The following is a 16,690-nucleotide window of genomic DNA, read 5'->3' as shown; positions in this document are numbered from 1 at the left end:
CAGAAGGCCACATTTGGGTGAGAACATTGCTCTGAAGACTTTGTGATGCAATGTCGGCTCCATAGCTACTAAATATGGCCGTTGTAAACATTTTACCAACTAGATACAGTTAGTGAAGGGATGTCAAACTCAAAACACGGAGGGCCAAAATGAAAAACTTGGACAAAGTCGCGGGCCAACCAGTATGGTCCTCCACATAGAATAATGGGCCCCACATAGCCCTCCTCACAGAATAATTGGCACCACATAGCGGTGGTGGTTCTGGTGTCGAGGGCCAAATAAAACCACCTAGATTTGGCCCACGGGCCAGAGTTTGACATGTATGAGTTAGTGGAGGAGGTCAGGAAGGCTCATGCAGCCCCCCATTGTCTATTTCAGAGGAGAGAATGACCATGACTGCTTGATTAATAGAGTGAAAGCTCTTCTGACATTTCTCACAGGTAGGAGTGGTGCTGTGACTACATAGGGCTGGTAATCTGCTCCAACTACTGGGGAGGAAACGAGAGGTAAAGTGGCGGGGACCCAGCTGTAACTACCAATAGAAGCTCTATTTTATGTACCGGGGGGGAGGGGGGGGGGGCAAGTTCAATGTTAGAATAGGTTTTTGTTGCATTACTGACTCCTTAAAAAAGGTTTTATGGGTCCAGTTTTGTAGTATCAGCCTAAGGCCACGTTCACATGTTCAGTATTTGGTCAGTTTTTACCTCAGTATTTGTAAGACAAAATCAGGAGTGGGTGAAAATTACAGAAGTGGTGACATGTTTCTATTATACTTTTCCTCCAATTGTTCCCCTCCTGATTTTGGCTTACAAATACTGATGTAAAATACTGAATGTGTGAACGTGGCTTAAAAGACAAAAGCTGCACAGCAAAATTGAGTCATAGACCATGCTGTACAAATGTTTTTCGCCTTGTCTCACACATGCTGTGGCGCGACCAAAACCATTTGTGCAACTTCCTTTGGCATGACTATTTTAGCGTATCAATACAGACAAGTCACCAAATAGTAAACATATGTCGCCGCCTCGCACCGCGATCCCCCCTCAGATGAATCTGCCTCGCTCCGCGATCCCCCTCCAATGTCGCGACCTCACGCCGCGATCCCCCTCCAATGTCGTGACCTCACACCGCGATGCTGCAGAACAGACTGCATCTATCAGATATACTTTTATGTAATGTGGGGTAATTAATAGCCTAGGTGCCTCTGGCAAGCTGCCTAATCTTTAAGCAACTCGCCAAGGAATCGAAAGGTAAAGAAAAACAAAACAAAAAACACGGAGTGTAATAAAATATTATATATTATCACCATTTTCATAGTGAGCCATATTACATTAAAGATTAGATCCATGATGCTGTAAAGTCATGCATTTTATTACAAGCTACCATTGTTTGCAATCATCTTTCATAGCTTTAACAAGCCAGTCTCTTTCCTGGTCGTCATCAGTGTCGCTCATGTCACTGTTGTCTGCCGCCAGGAGCCGCGAATAGTTAATTTTCTTTATATGAGGAAGTCTGGGATGGACCAACAAGAACAAAGCGATCCAGAGCAGCAGAGTTACGCTGCATGCTTGGAACAGTATAGGAAGGCTAAAACTGTTGACGATGAAACCACTGGCAAAGCTGCCCAGGCTGGCGCCACAGTCATGTGACAAGCAGTGCAGAACCAGCTGCAGAGCCCTCTCCGTCCCTGGCGTGGCCACGTCATTGGCTTGGGCATTTACAGCCCAGATGAGGGCTCCGTTGCTGAAGGCACTCAAAACTTGAATGGGCAATACAGCCCAAGGTATCCATAAGAACGAGTAATAGACCATCTGTAATGCCAGACAGCTGAGGCCGGTGACTACCGTCCATTTGAGCGATAAGGCTCTCAACATTTTACCCCTGAAGAAGTGAAGCACGACTTCGGAGAAAATAGCAAGGCCGACGGAGATTCCCATATAGAGCTCTGTGCTGCCCACATCCTGCATCTGCCAAAACAAGAAGTTGTGAGCTGTGGACCAAATGGCACCAGTCAAAAAGACGGTGATGGTCAACAGGATGACTTGGCCGTCGCTTCCAATGAGAGCCAAGGCTTTCATGGTCTTGTTGCTGTGTTCAGTTTTCTTTGACACGTGTATAGGATAAAAAGTGGCAAGGAAAATAGTGATGATCATAAACGCAGAATAGCCGTAGAAATGAAGATAGATTCTGGGGATGTCTGCTGTCAGGAAGCAACTGATATTCTCCATCAACAGTACAACGGCACAGGAGCCAATGCAAGCTCCCATGTGGCTCCAAATCCAGACTTTACCATGCCGGTCAGTGGCGTCTACAAAGTCGAGATATTCATAAAGGCTGTCATCTGTTGTCCACTTTAGTGGAGCCGAGAAGATGGACCAGACCATGACCATGCCCAACACAACCAGGAATATCTTATGTTCATTATCCAGGAGATGTTCCAGAACCGGAATACCCAAGCTGACATCTCGGACTTTCTTATGTACAGAATGGTTGGATGGTTTACGTTTCGGAGATGGTATAAGAGTAGAACCTGAGCCTACTTGAGAAGAGTTGCCCAAAAGCTCATTGTTATGGCTAGTGGTTTTCTCTCTAGACTTAGCGGATGTTGGTTTAGTCATTGGTTTAAGCTTTTTCTGCCTTGGAGTGTTGGTTTCTAGAAGTGTTGTTAAAGTGGAAAGGGCAAATGTTGTCTCTGTGGTGTCATTATTTTCCACGGTTGTGGCTTCCATAGTCCAATGTTCTGTAAACAGGACTGGTTCTGGCTGAGATGTCGAAGAACCTTCAGGAAGCAGAAAACTTGTATTGTCCTCAGGTCCAAACAGCTCCAGATCTATAGCACCTGGGGTGGTCACCTTCTGCTTCCAGGGAAGACTAACGTTACAGTATCTCAGGACCATATCTCTTTCCAACGGGGGAAACAAAGTGAAGGCTATGCCAACTCCGGCTGACAATAACAGAGAAGTGGTGATGAGAATCCTTCTCTTACTGTTCGTTTTAGCCATATAAGAGCAAAAAGGAGCCCAAAAAACATGGATCATGTGCTTCAGGCCTATTATTATCCCCACCAGAGGAGGACTTAGTCCCAGGTGTCTTAAGAAGATGGTGAAGAAAGGGATAAGGCAGAACTTTCCAATGCCGTGGAAGAAATGGAAAAGGCCCGCAATGGCCAGAGCCTTGCTGATGTCCCACTGCTTGGTGACACTCATGTTTTTAGTTGGGAAGAGCCTCTTCCAGGAGTCCTGTGAACACATAACAGAGCAAGGGTTAGGAAAGCTCCCCATATATTGTTATCAGTGGACTATGATATATATTAACAACAAGTCAGATAATTGTATCGGAATTCAATAGATTATATGACCATGAAGAATGTGTTACATTTGTTCAACCTACTTTATCACATAGGCTATAAAATATGTGCATTTCCTAGGGTCACATCTATAGATGAACAAATCGGTTCCCGGGACTCTGGTCCAGTGGCTACGTCAGTAGTCTGTTGGGCCTCCTCCTACCTGTTGGCATCCCCGGCGTCTCTTCTCATTGGATAGCCTGGCGTGATACTGAAACAATGACGTCGCTGCTGGGCTTACAAATCAGAAGAGGCGCTGGGGATGACTGCGGCATGAGGCAGATTGCAGGACTCCCATCCCGCAGCCATAGAATACCAGGGTCCTGCAAATTTATTCGCTTATCGCTAGTCTCATTCACTACTGCCATAGTTAAAGGGATAGTATAAAATTAGAGCTGTCTGGTTCTGCAGCTCAGCCTCAGGCCTCATGCACATGTCCGTTTTTCACGTACAATAGTCCATGATTATGAAACTCGAACGAGACAGGTTTTCTCGTATGTGGAAAAAAAAGGGACTTGTGACTGAAGTTTTATTCTTGTTAATAAGCTGCAAGTAATACCACTCATGGACAGGTGTTTTTCTAATCCTGTACAATCCCTTTAATAACTTGTCACCATGTGTCCTGATCCCCTTTAGCAAAAATTTGTTTTTGCCATGAAGGGACACCTATTTTCATACACCTTTTTAATGGGGTGTCCGCTAAGGATCCTTCTCTTGGCCAAAATGAAAAGCTTCAAAGAGCATCTCCCTCCCCGGGAGGACCTGTCCTGTCCTGTATCACACAGATACCCCACTGATGTGAACGGACGCGGTGCAATGCTTCATTTTCCCAGTGGTGGCGCTGCAAAGAAATTGAACACTTAAGCAATATTTCCCTACATATTACAGCTGATCACTAGGGGTCTTACCAGGATGTACGTGCGATCAGCTTGTAGTCAAGGGACTCTTCTAACAACTAAAGAAAACCCCTTTAAGTGCTACACGACTTTCTTAAATACGGAGCACATGTAACATTTCATTGTGCCGACACGTTTTTGCATCGTCTCTACAGACCACAATGGAGACTGTGCATCTGCCGCATGACAGCCCACAAAAGTAGTGCAAATTGCACGTAGAGGAATAAACTTGCGCCATATGAGCCTGGTACCGCGTTAGGGACAAACAGCCGAGGTGGATCATTTGGGTGTAAATGTATTTTCTACTTATAAAGAAAAGAAAAATCAACGTCCTATCATCTTGGCATTGTAACAAAAAATGTCCGTCTGTCAAGATAAGGAACTTGGCAGGAAAATACTTGGTACTTTGCAGCCAGTGTCTTGAAAGGGTGTGAGTGTTTGCTCTCTCAGCAGGACATAACTTCCTGGTGTGATAATGAGCTCTGTCGGCTGACTCCCCCCTCCCCACGACATGTTATAGTAAGGAGCATGTACATGTGATTGCTTGCTGGGTGCGATGTGCTGCACTTCTATAGATTCCTTCTATTGGGGAGGGGGGTGGGGGGCTGGAGATCCTAAACCCATGAGGTCACCTCCATCTGCTCATAGCCACCCACCAAAACTCCATCAGGTACTCCCCAACTAGTTCTGCACTCTGTATACAGCACTCCCCACCTTCAGGAGCACCCCCTTATCCTGAGTTCCTATGACAGATTTTTGGCTCAATATACTATACATACACGTCATCGAGGAGGAAACCACCCCCCAAGTGGTCGTCATAAAGAGGTCTCACTGTATTTGCAATTTTCACCAAACTATCACCTGATTGCCAGAATAAGGAGCCGGGAATTGGTGAAGGATGGAGGTCAGATCTCCAATGATCGGACATGTCCTATCAATAGGTAATCGATGCTTACGGCTGGAAACCAATTCTTCCCGACATGTGATTTATATCCGCATCATCTGTGGGTTCCAGTGTATGGAGCTTCATTACCTGCAGATTAACACCTTCGATGCCTTAGCCAATAAAGACCGTGGCATCTAAGCGGTTAGACAGGGGATCCTCTCTGTTATCCCATCATGACGCAATCGCGAGGGTCCCACTTGGTCTTCATAGCAGCCAGGGGCCTCCTGAAGACCCTTGTGTCTGCCATTTTCTGCTCCAATAAAGTATTGCTATAAGTACAATACACTGCAATACAGAGGTATTTGAATGTATTTCACAAGCAACCGTAAGTTCAAGTCCACTGTAGGGACTAATACAAAAAAAAAATTTTTTACATATATACAGTGCATTGTGAAAGTATTTGGCCCCCTTGACCTTTTCTACCTTTTGCCACATTTCAAATTTTTTGGGGAAGAATCAACAACAAGTGGGACACAATCGTGAAGTGGAATATAATTTATTGGATATTTTAAACTTTTTTACCAAATTAAAAACTGAAAAATGGGGCGTGCAATATTATTCGGCCCCTTTACTTTCAGTCCAGAAGTTCAGTGAGGATCTCTGAATGATCCAATGTTGTCCTAAATGACTGGTAATGATAAATAGAATCCACCTGGGTGTAATCAAGTCTCCGTATAAATTCACCTGCTCTGTGATAGTCTCAGGGTTCTGTTTCCAGTGCAGAGAGCATCATGAAGACCAAGGAACACACCAGGCAGCTCCGAGATACTGTTGTGGCGAAGTTTAAAGCCGGATTTGGATACCAAAAGATTTCCCAAGTTTTAAACATCTCAAGGAGCACTGTGCAAGCGATCGTATTGAAATGGAAGGAGTATCAGACCACTGCAAATCCACCAAGACCCGGCCGTCCCTCTAAACTTTCATCTCGAACAAGGAGAAGACTGATCGGAGATGCAGCCAAAAGGCCCATGATCACTCTGGATGAACTGCAGAGATCTACAGCTGAGGTGGGAGAGTCGGTCCATAGGACAACAATCAGTCGTACACTGCACAAATCTGGCCTTTATGGAAGAGTGGCAAGAAGAAAGCCATTTCTCAAAGATATCTATAAAAAGTCTGGTTTGAAGTTTGCCACAAGCCACCTGGGAGACACACCAAACGTGGAATAAAGTGCTCTGGTCAGATGAAACCAAAATCGAACTTTTGGGGCACAATGCAAAAAGATACGTTTGGCGTAAAAGCAACACAGCTCATCACCCTCAAAACACCATCCCCACTGTCAAACATGGTGGTGGCAGCATCATGGTTTGGGCCTGCTTTTCTTCAGCAGGGACAGGGAAGATGGTTAAAATTGATGGGAAGATGGACGGAGCCAAATACAGGACCATTCTGGAAGAAAACCTTTTGGAGTCTGCAAAAGACCTGAGACTGGGACAGAGATTTATCTTCCAACAAGACAATGATTCCAAACATACAGCAAAATCTACAATGGAATGGTTCAAAAATAAACATATCCAGGTGTTAGAATGGCCAAGTCAAAGTCCAGACCTGAATCCAATCGAGAATCTGTGGAAAGAGCTGAAAACTGCTGTTCACAAACGCCCTCCATCCAACCTCAATGAGCTCGAGCTGTTTTGCAAGGAAGAATGGGCAAGAATTTCAGCCTCTCGATGTGCAAAACTGATAGAGACATACCCCAAGCGACTTGCAGCTGTAATCGCAGCAAAAGGTGGCGCTACAAAGTATTAACTCAAGGGGGCTGAATAATATTGCACACCCCACTTTTCAGTTTTTAATTTGTTAAAAAAGTTTAAAATATCCTATAAATTTCGTTCCACTTCACGATTGTGTCCCACTTGTTGTTGATTCTTCCCAAAAAAATTATAATTTTATATCTTTATGTTTGAAGCCAGAAATGTGGCAAAAGGTAGAAAAGTTCAAGGAGGCCAAATACTTTCACAATGCACTGTATATTATATATATCTCAGATGGAAAAGTGGAATGGGTCATTATGGATGCAGTAGGTGACCTGATAATTGTGGGGGTCCGACTCTTCAGCCAGGCACCCAGTTATTGGTACATTACTTTTCCGGTACAGTTTCATGGGTATCCACGCATGGAGGAGGGAAGCAGGTCTTCACAGCCCGAACTGCAAACTTCAAACTTCAAAGGTATGCTGGAAAGAAATTCCAGGGTCCAGACCCTCACCGATCCTAGTGTTAGAGTGGAACTAAATGATGTGCAGGACCCTCTCTTCCTATTAGAAGGCGAGAAGTCATGCGCGTGTTGTGCCACAATGATGACGCCATGCCGAACCTTCTAATCAGTAGAGGTACCAAGGATGCCGGCAGGTAGGATGAATTTTGCATGGCTCTGGTCCGGCAGCCACGGACTACTGACATGACCACAAGACCAAAGGCGAACATATCATTGGTGCAACCTGTGCATCTGCATAGGGGCTCAAAAGGTAAGGGGGCCACTTCCACCTCCAAAGCAGGTTGAATTGTGCATTATGATGATCTTTTGGACTGCAAAGGGCCCTATATTGTTCTTGCACAGGGGACCTCCGATGTACAGAATGCTTAGAAAGCCCCATTTAACATGTCCTTATAGAAGATTTTACATCTAGACAGGACCACCGATGAGTCCCCTATAGCAGAGAGTAGAGCCACTATTAGAGTGTCATAAAGATATTAAGAATTTCTCCCTCCCAGACCCCTCTTCATCGCCCCCTCCCCTATAGTATTTGTCAAAAGAGAAGAGCTGACACTTTGGCCAGTGGCGGCTATGCAAATTAACACACAGGAGAAATAGCTTGTAGACAAATGCTAGCACAAAGGGTGCTACCAAACCCATTTAGCATGCGAGTGTGTTTTCCAGTGACACAGGCTTGTGATAAATTTACACGTAACTAAGGAAGATTTAGCTCCTGGCTTCAAAAGAATTCAACAGAGATTTGCAGTTTGGCTGGCGCCGACATGAATTATGGAATATCTGGAGTTCTATACTTCCGATAATAATGGGACCCATATTTTTAGTGGCAGGGTCTGCCAAGGAACAATATGGATAATTTTCCGTAGCTGTACGCCCCTCCGGGGAGTGGTAAAGCAAAAGTACAGAATGACAGACCACAGCTGTATCATGTGTGGTCTCTGGAAAAGGTAAATTCATAATGAAAAATATGGTATCACTTTCGGGCTTCTGCGATCAACCAGCGAGAAATTATCGCAGAAACCAGATATGCTAATAAAAATATGAAGGCTGGAGCCCAGCCTACGTGAAGTCATCACATGGGTGTGTGGGCAGGTCTCTCACTTCGGCATAAAAGACACAGCCAAACGAAGGAAGTGGGAGGGGGGGTCAGTATTCATTGCTGAGGGGGGGGGGTATAGAGACTATAAGCAAAGGATTCCGTTCGATAACGGTCAAATTGGGGCGCCCCCCCTCCAGCTATACTGAGTAGTCTCTGCAAACTTTATAGTAAGTTTCTTCTTTAATCCTGTTTTATTTGTGTAACTGTATACTCTGTACTGCATTGTCCCCTTTTGTAAAATCTTAGTATATTTTTCCTAAACACTGCCTCCCTTTTGGATTAAATATAAAATTTAATAGTTCTGTTTCTTTTGTTCTGTAATCATTCCCTCCCCGAAACCAAATACGCTACCAAAAAGCAGGCGTCCGACCAGGCCTGTATTATATTTCAAACTGGGTCAGTGGTGGCGGCGAATAATATTAATTGGGCTATCGTGAAGCTGACAGTGACTGTACGGGGGTGTATACACATATTCCATGCGTTGGAATCCGGAGGTGTGTACGCCATACACTTTCTGCTCGCTTGCCGATAGCTACGTAGTGAGTAATCGGGATCGTGTGCGCGCGAATCCCTGCTCAATCCTGACAGAGTGACGGCAGCGGTGAGATATTGCGTGATCTCCCCGGTATTGTCCCTGACGTTCCCTGACATAGGGTATGTGGGTGAACTGGACACGTTTTTTTTAAGAGGCTTCAGGAAATGCTGACGTTGTTTTTTTTCTGCCGAGTCTTTTTTAGCTGTTTCCTGAGCAATTTTTTTCATATATTTAACCACTGGCAATTTTTTCCAGCGTCTTCTTTTTTTTTTTTATTTAACACTGACGAAACAGCTACTGGTTTTTCCAAGCAAAAATGCAGGGAAACCGCTCAAAAAGACACCTGGGCGAGCGACTTCTAAGCTTTCCCATTGACTTGTATTGTACAGTATCTGTGTTTTCTGAGCTGAAACAGCCTGAAAAATGGACCGTCACTTTTAAATCCCTTGCCATCTATGGAAACCTCAAAAATAATAGAAATGTATATGCTCATTTTTTCGAGAGTTTAGTTAGCGCTTTGGCAGGGGGGCTTTGGAGCGGAAACCACCAGGCATTAAGTGCTTTAATTAAAGAAATTGTACACTACTTTATATTACCCCCTCCCCCCCCCCCCAATGTATCTCCCCGGGGCCCCTAAGACTTTTTGTAAATACCTTATGTTGCTGATAATGCCTGTGAGCAACGCTATCGGTGGCATTATCTGCAACATAAGGTATTTACAAAAAGTCTTAGTCTTTTGGACCCCGGGGGGATACATTTTTTTTTGGGGGGGGGAGGGTAATCTAAAGTAGTGGACAACCCCTGTAATATTTTGCCAGCTCCTCCCCAATGAGATCAGCCAACCTGACGGGAAATGTTACCAAAAAGAAGGTGCGGTCATTTATTTTATCCATACAGGGGGAGGGGAACCCAAAAAAAATCTGCCGTAAATTAACCTTAAAATTTTTTGGCAGATTTACATTGGATTTCCATCCTTCATGTTGAAGCGGCAACAGGAATTGACCCGATCTGGATCTCGAAATCTGCGGCGCAGAAAAATTCCAAATGAGGTTTGTATACGTCGGGGGAGGGGTACGGTCATCCGTAACACCCCAAATATATTCTTCTAGTCTCCGCCACTGATAGGGTTAACCTTCTCCCCCTCCGCTGACAGTCATGGTATTCGGACAGGTTGAGCAGGTTGTAGTGCCTCCTGTGCGAAGTCTGTCCTCACCAGTCACACCGGGGGCGGATGTACAGGAGACAGATTTGGGGGTGGGGGAGGGGGGCGAAGAATGATCACCACTTATAAGTGATATAGAAAGGCTTTATCTAGATTAATTGCAGCTTTTCTCCTCGTTTTCCATCTCCCTGCTTGCTGTCAGTAAATGGAAACATTTTGTGCAAATGTTAGGGACTAATCCTGAGGATTATGGGGGTCACCAATGCATTGCCATGACTAATCCGGGGGCTGCAGACGCTGAATACATGGCAGAAGGCACCGAACAGATCAAGCACATGTGTCTGCTACTTGTTATAGCAGGGGTTATAATGGTGCAGTTCTGACGTCACAGGCCTATTCGGACTGCTGCAGGTATTCTGTGCTAATGATGACGTCATTACTGGAGTGATATACACGTAAATCAGTGCTGCACAGAGACTGACCTGCCGTTAGGATGATACAGGGCTCTCCCCCGCACAAGGAAGGGTCTCCCGGACAGATGACACCCGGAGGAGGCTCCACATCTCCGGACAGGACACAGTTACACCCGCAGCCTCACCTGCCGGAGGTGGCGGACACGTCACCGGCCTGCAACCTGCTGCACAAACCGCCCCCAGCTGCTAACCACGCCCACCAGCAGGTGTCGCTGCTCATACACCTGACCCGCAGCGATACATGTCACCTGTCACCGTCGCTTGGAGACGAGATGAAGCGCAGAGACCATAGAGGTGAGAAAAGGATAGACAAGAAACAGAGAGGACAGCGATAACTGCTGCCATCTAGCGAGTGCAAGATGAATGACTTGTTAGGAGAGAAAAAAAAAAAATTGACGCGCTATTTTCCAACTAGATGATACATTTCATATATGCAACGCAGATGAGGGAATGAGAGCAAGGTTCTGATTGGTTGCCGTCTGAGGCGTCTACTCAGGGGGAGAATGTTCCAGACTCTTCTCCTCACAGGTGGGTTTAGCTCCTCTTGTGTAAATGAGGGTTCGCTGAGGTATAGTTGTAGTTGAAAGATTGGAGTGGTCGCCGTGTAATGAAGCCATGTTTAACCGTTGATGGTAATACCTTTTATGTGTGATAAATATTAAAGAATATTTTTTGCAGCATCAGTACGATTATGACGATCCCTAATTAATACAGTTTTATTGCTTCTATACAATAAAATAGACTGAAAAAATAAAAATAGGTTTTATGCCATGTTTTTTGTCAGAGGCAGGTGCCAGCTGTACAACACAGCCATCACTGGTCTCTGTTGGCAGTGATCGGCACGAGCTCTGATCACTGCCGATGAACCATTTAGATGCCACTCACAAACTACCACCTGCGCCCCCGTTTTGGTGCCCATCGCCCCCCTCCCCGGAGACATGATTACAGGGTGCCAGTGCGTCACTGTGGCATCTGCACCATCGCCATCTTGATTGTGTTATCAAGCCCGGGAGATTCTCTACATACGGACGTATTGCACTGCCACTTTCAGGTATATAGTACAAGTGAATAATTGATCAGAGGTTCACGTAAACTGGGTAATAAATATATATTTTTTAAACAATATGAACCCCTTGATGGCCACTGATTTGCCTTTTTACGGTGGTCATTAATGGGCCTTATTACTAAGCACCTCCTTTTTACAGCACTGAGGAATTGCGCTCCCTGGCAGGTATCAGCTGTGTATAGTAATGGCAGCCTCAGAAGATGGTTAACACAGGGAGGGGGTTCCCTCTTAAACCCCAGCGGCACCTCTTTGACGTATCTGTGATCTGATGGTTGCAATAGCAACCTGATGCCAAGTACTTATTTTGTGGTCAGCCAGCTATGGTCATGAGTGATGAGCGCAAGTGCTCATTACTCGAGTTTGCCTAGGGTGCTCAGGTGTGCACGGGTGCTCGAGTGATATGTTCAAGTCCCCGCAGCCGCATGTTTCGCGGCTGTTAGACAGGTACAAAACATGAGGGGATTGCCCGTGTGTGTCAGGCAATCCCCACATGTTTTGTGGCTGTCTAACTGCTACAAAACATGCAGCCGCGGGTACTTGAACATCTCACTCGAGCACCCATGCATATGACGCGCCCCCTGGGCCTGTGCTGTGCAGGGGATACCCGGAGCCGGATCGCTGGGGGTTGTAGTCCTCCGTGGCTGTGACCCGGTCCGTGCCCAGGGCGGTCAAACCAGTGGCAGTCTGAGTGTGATAACAAATGTCCAACTACGCCACCCGTGGATTGCGGTCAGTGGGGACCGCCGCTACGCTGCAGACCGCCGAGGCTGATGTTGTATGCGCAGCCAAGTATGGGATAACTCCACACGGGAGAAGTATTGCCTCAGGGCAGCTAGTGTGGATGATGGGAGTGATGGTGTGAGCGTCCCAATACTGATGGTGCTGGTGCGGTGATGAAACACAGACGTGTGGTGCAGTTCAGGGTCTTTACTGATGGAATAACGCAGACCCTCCCAGGAGTACTGGTTAGCAGTAGGGGCCTGGTCAGTCTGTAAGCAAGTAGGATCTCCCCTGGCCAGGTGGAGTTGTAGGCCTCCCCGACTATCTGCACTCTTTACTGGCTACCTTGCTCTATGCGGGTAGAAGTAGCCCACGTCCCTGAGTATACCGTGTGGTGCTCACCCGTATGGCTGGTGACTTGGGGCCTTCCATTAGCCTCCGCTTCACGATGGCAGTGCTGGTCCCTAGCTTGTGACCGTGCCTCCGGGCTTCTATGGCCAGAGGACATTCAATCCCCTGCCGGTTGGATTCTGCTGCTGGACCTGGATGTCCCCACAGCCTCGGACTCCGTGTCCGGTATTAGTGTCTTCAACCAGGGCGAACTCTGCTCAGCTCCAGCCCCTGGTATTCAGCTACTGTTCCTACAGAGCTCCTGGTTCTTACTTTCCCTCTCCAGCTCTAACTCCCAGACTCTGACTCTGTCTGGCACTTCACTCACTAGGCTCTGACTGACCTAATCCCGCCCCAGACCCAGTTTATAAGGGCAGATTCCTCCCCTCCCAGGTCTGGGCGGGCAGTGTTGCTTGCTTAGGGCTCCTGACCAGAGAAACCTCCCACTTGCTCTCAGACATAATATTTCTATTACTGTGGCAACCAGACCCCTGGGGTGCCACACATACCCGAGCACGTCCTAGTTCTGTCTGTTTTTTTTGTCCCCGGACAGCACAATGACCCATAAAGCTTTATTGATACATACACACATCAGTGTGAAAAACAGGTCCATCAGACTAACGGCTCTTTCACACGTCAGTGTCTCCGGTACGAGTGGTGGCACTTTCCACATGTACCGGAGACATTGAAACACGCAGAACCATTCAACTCTATGGGTCTGCGCACATGTCAGTGTGTTTTCACGGACCTTGTGTCCGTGTGCTCCACACGGAGACAAGTCCCTTTTTTTGCGGATACGCGGTCCGCAAAACGTACCACGCGGATGACATCCGTGTGTCATCCGTGTGACGCGTACCAGCGCCTGGGAATTGCTGTTCCCAAGTGCCTGTGCTGAACACTGCCCTCATCATGGTTCCCTGCCGGCTCTGCGATCAGCACCAGCAGGGATCATGATGTGAGTAGTGGTTGTCTGCTCTCGCATTGTCCCTGTGTAAAAATAAGAGTAAAATAATAAAATCCATATACTCACCTCTCCTAGGTGCCCCCCGCTGTAATCCATGCGACCGCTGACACAGAGGAGCCGGGGAGAATGAGCCGCTCCGGAGCTGCGCTCAGTAAGTGACAGGACACAGCTCCTGAGCTGCAGCTCCGGAGCCGCTCATTCTCCCTGGCTCCTCGGCAGCAGCAGACGCATGGATTACAGCGGCGGACACCTAGGAGAGGTGAGTAGATGGATTTTGTTATTTTATTCTTATTTTTACAGGTGGGGACACTGTGGGAGCAAACTACCACTACCCTCATTATGGTCCCTGATTGTGCTGATCGCAGCACCGGCAAGAAACCATGATGAGGGTAGTGTTCAGCATCAGCGCTTGGGAACAGCGCTACCTGTAGCGCTGATTCCCAGGCGCCTGTCCGTGTGATCCTGATGCGGCACACGGTTGCCACACGTGTGACACACTCGGACACACGGGACACGGACATCTACGGTACCGGAGATATACTTACATGTGAAACCGACCTTAGAGTAGTTTGTATTCTCGTGTGTTCTGTGGAGCAGACTCGGCCATTAAAGTCTTTGGAGATCTGTGTAAAACAGATGACACTGACAGACTTTGTACTTCAGTTTTCCCTCCGTATTTGATTTGTTTGTTTTTTAACTAAGAGTCAGTAAAATATAAAAAGGTCAGAAGGTCAAAATAAAAAGGATACAACTAGGAGGACACCTGAAAATAAACGGACCGTTTCTCTTGGATGGTAACACACGGATGTGTGAACGGAGCCTAAAACTACCAGGTCTGATGCACTGCAGTAAAGAACTATTGCTGTCTATTACACCAGCGATCAAAGTGATCAAGTCCCGTAGTGAGACTAAGTCAGGGATGTGAAACTCAAAAACACAGAGGGCCAAAATAAAAAACTTGGACAAAGTTGCGGGCCATCCAGTATACAGTATAATGGACCCGACATAGTTAATGGGCCCCACATAGTCCTTGGTCCCCACATAGCCCTCCATACAGAATAATGGTCCCCACATAGTCCTCCATACAGAATAATGGTCCCCACATAGTCCTCCATACAGAATAATGGGCCCCACATAGTCCTCTATACAGAATAAGGGCCCCACATAGTCCTCTATACAGAATAAGGGCCCCACATAGTCCTCTATACAAAATAAGGGCCCCACATAGTCCTCCATACATAATGGTGACGGTTCTTTTGTCGCAGGCCAAATATAATCACCCTGTGGGCCAGATTTGCCTCACAGGCCAGAGTTTGACATGTATGGACTAAGTGAAAAAAAAAATGAAAACAATTGGTAAATTTAAAAAATAAAATAAACAATAAAATGTTTTGCCATTAAAAACGCAGGTTATATGTAAAATATGCAACAAAAAGTAAACGTAATTCCTATTGTTACATTGAGAACGACCCAAGCTATGAATTGGTCACAGAAGGATCTGCCGGCGTAAAAATGAAAAATGTATAGCTCTCAGAATGTGGCAATGCAAAAACATATATATATATTCTATACAGTACATACCAAAAGTTTGGACACACCTTCTCATTTAAAGATTTTTCTGTATTTTCATGACTTTGTAAATTATACATTCACACTGAAGGCACCAAAACTATGAATTAACACATGTGGAATTATATACTTAACAAAAAAGTGTGAAACAACTGAAAGTATGTCTTATATTCTAGGTTCTTCAAAGTAGCCACCTTTTGCTTTGATGACTGCTTTGCACACTCTTGGCATTCTCTTGATGAGCTTCAAGAGGTAGTCACCTGAAATGGTTTTCACGTCACAGGTGTGCCCTGTCAGGTTTAATAAGTGGGATTTCTTGCCTTATAAATGGGGTTGGGACTATCAGTTGTGTTGTGCAGAAGTCAGGTGGATACACAGCTGATAGTCCTACTGAATAGACTGTTAGCTGCTTTTTTCTTGCCATAATACAAATTCTAAGTAAAGAAAAATGAGTGGCCATCATTACTTTAAGAAATGAAGGTCAGTCATTCCGAAAAATTGGGAAAACTTTGAAAGTGTCCCCAAGTGCAGTTGCAAAAAACATCAAGCGCTACAAAGAAACTGGCTCACATGAGGACCGCCCCAGGAAAGGAAGACCAAGAGTCACCTCTGCTTCTGAGGATAAGTTTATCCGAGTCACCAGCCTCAGAAATCGCAGGTTAACAGCAGCTTAGATTAGAGACCAGGTCAATGTCACACAGAGTTCTAGCAGCAGACACATCTCTACAACTACTGTTAAGATGAGACTTTGTGCAGCAGGCCTTCATGGTAAAATAGCTGCTAGGAAACCACTGCTAAGGACACGCAACAAGCAGAAGAGACTTGTTTGGGCTAAAGAACACAAGGAATGGACATTAGACCAGTGGAAATCTGTGCTTTGGTCTGATGAGTCCCAAATTTGAGATCTTTGGTTCCAACCACCGTGTCTTTGTGCGACGCAGAAAAAGTGAACGGATGGACTCTACATGCCTGGTTCCCACCGTGAAGCATGGAGGAGGAGGTGTGATGGTGTGGGGGTGCTTTGCTGGTGACACTGTTGGGGATTTATTCAAAATTGAAGGCATACTGCACCAGCATGGCTACCACAGCATCTTGCAGCGGCATGCTATTCCATCCGGTTTGCGTTTAGTTGGACCATCATTTATTTTTCAACAGGACAATGACCCCAAACACACCTCCAGGCTGTGTATGGGCTATTTGACCAAGAAGGAGAGTGATGGGGTGCTATGCCAGATGACCTGGCCTCCACAGTCACCAGACCGGAACCCAATCGAGATGGTTTGGGGTGAGTTAGACCGCAGAGTGAAGGC

General features: G+C 46.1%; 1 protein-coding gene across 1 annotated transcript; it reads right to left on the bottom strand.

The window, feature by feature from the left end:
- Nucleotides 1-1,280: 1,280 nt before the first annotated feature.
- MFSD6L (major facilitator superfamily domain containing 6 like) lies at nucleotides 1,281-10,955 on the bottom strand. The gene is made up of 2 exons (XM_073680983.1): nucleotides 10,681-10,955; nucleotides 1,281-3,239 (listed from the first exon to the last, which is right to left on the bottom strand). Exon 2 carries the CDS (start codon nucleotides 3,204-3,206, stop codon nucleotides 1,380-1,382), a length of 1,827 nt encoding a protein of 608 aa, XP_073537084.1. The 5' UTR covers nucleotides 3,207-3,239; nucleotides 10,681-10,955; the 3' UTR covers nucleotides 1,281-1,379.
- Nucleotides 10,956-16,690: the final 5,735 nt, after the last annotated feature.

The sequence above is a fragment of the Phyllobates terribilis genome, unplaced genomic scaffold, assembly GCF_046119375.1.
Source record: "Phyllobates terribilis strain yellow unplaced genomic scaffold, ASM4611937v1 Scaffold_5__5_contigs__length_657084704, whole genome shotgun sequence".
Taxonomy (NCBI): domain Eukaryota; kingdom Metazoa; phylum Chordata; class Amphibia; order Anura; family Dendrobatidae; genus Phyllobates; species Phyllobates terribilis.
Note: the sequence above shows the minus strand (reverse complement) of the source record. Positions and strands in the feature narration are given on the sequence as shown.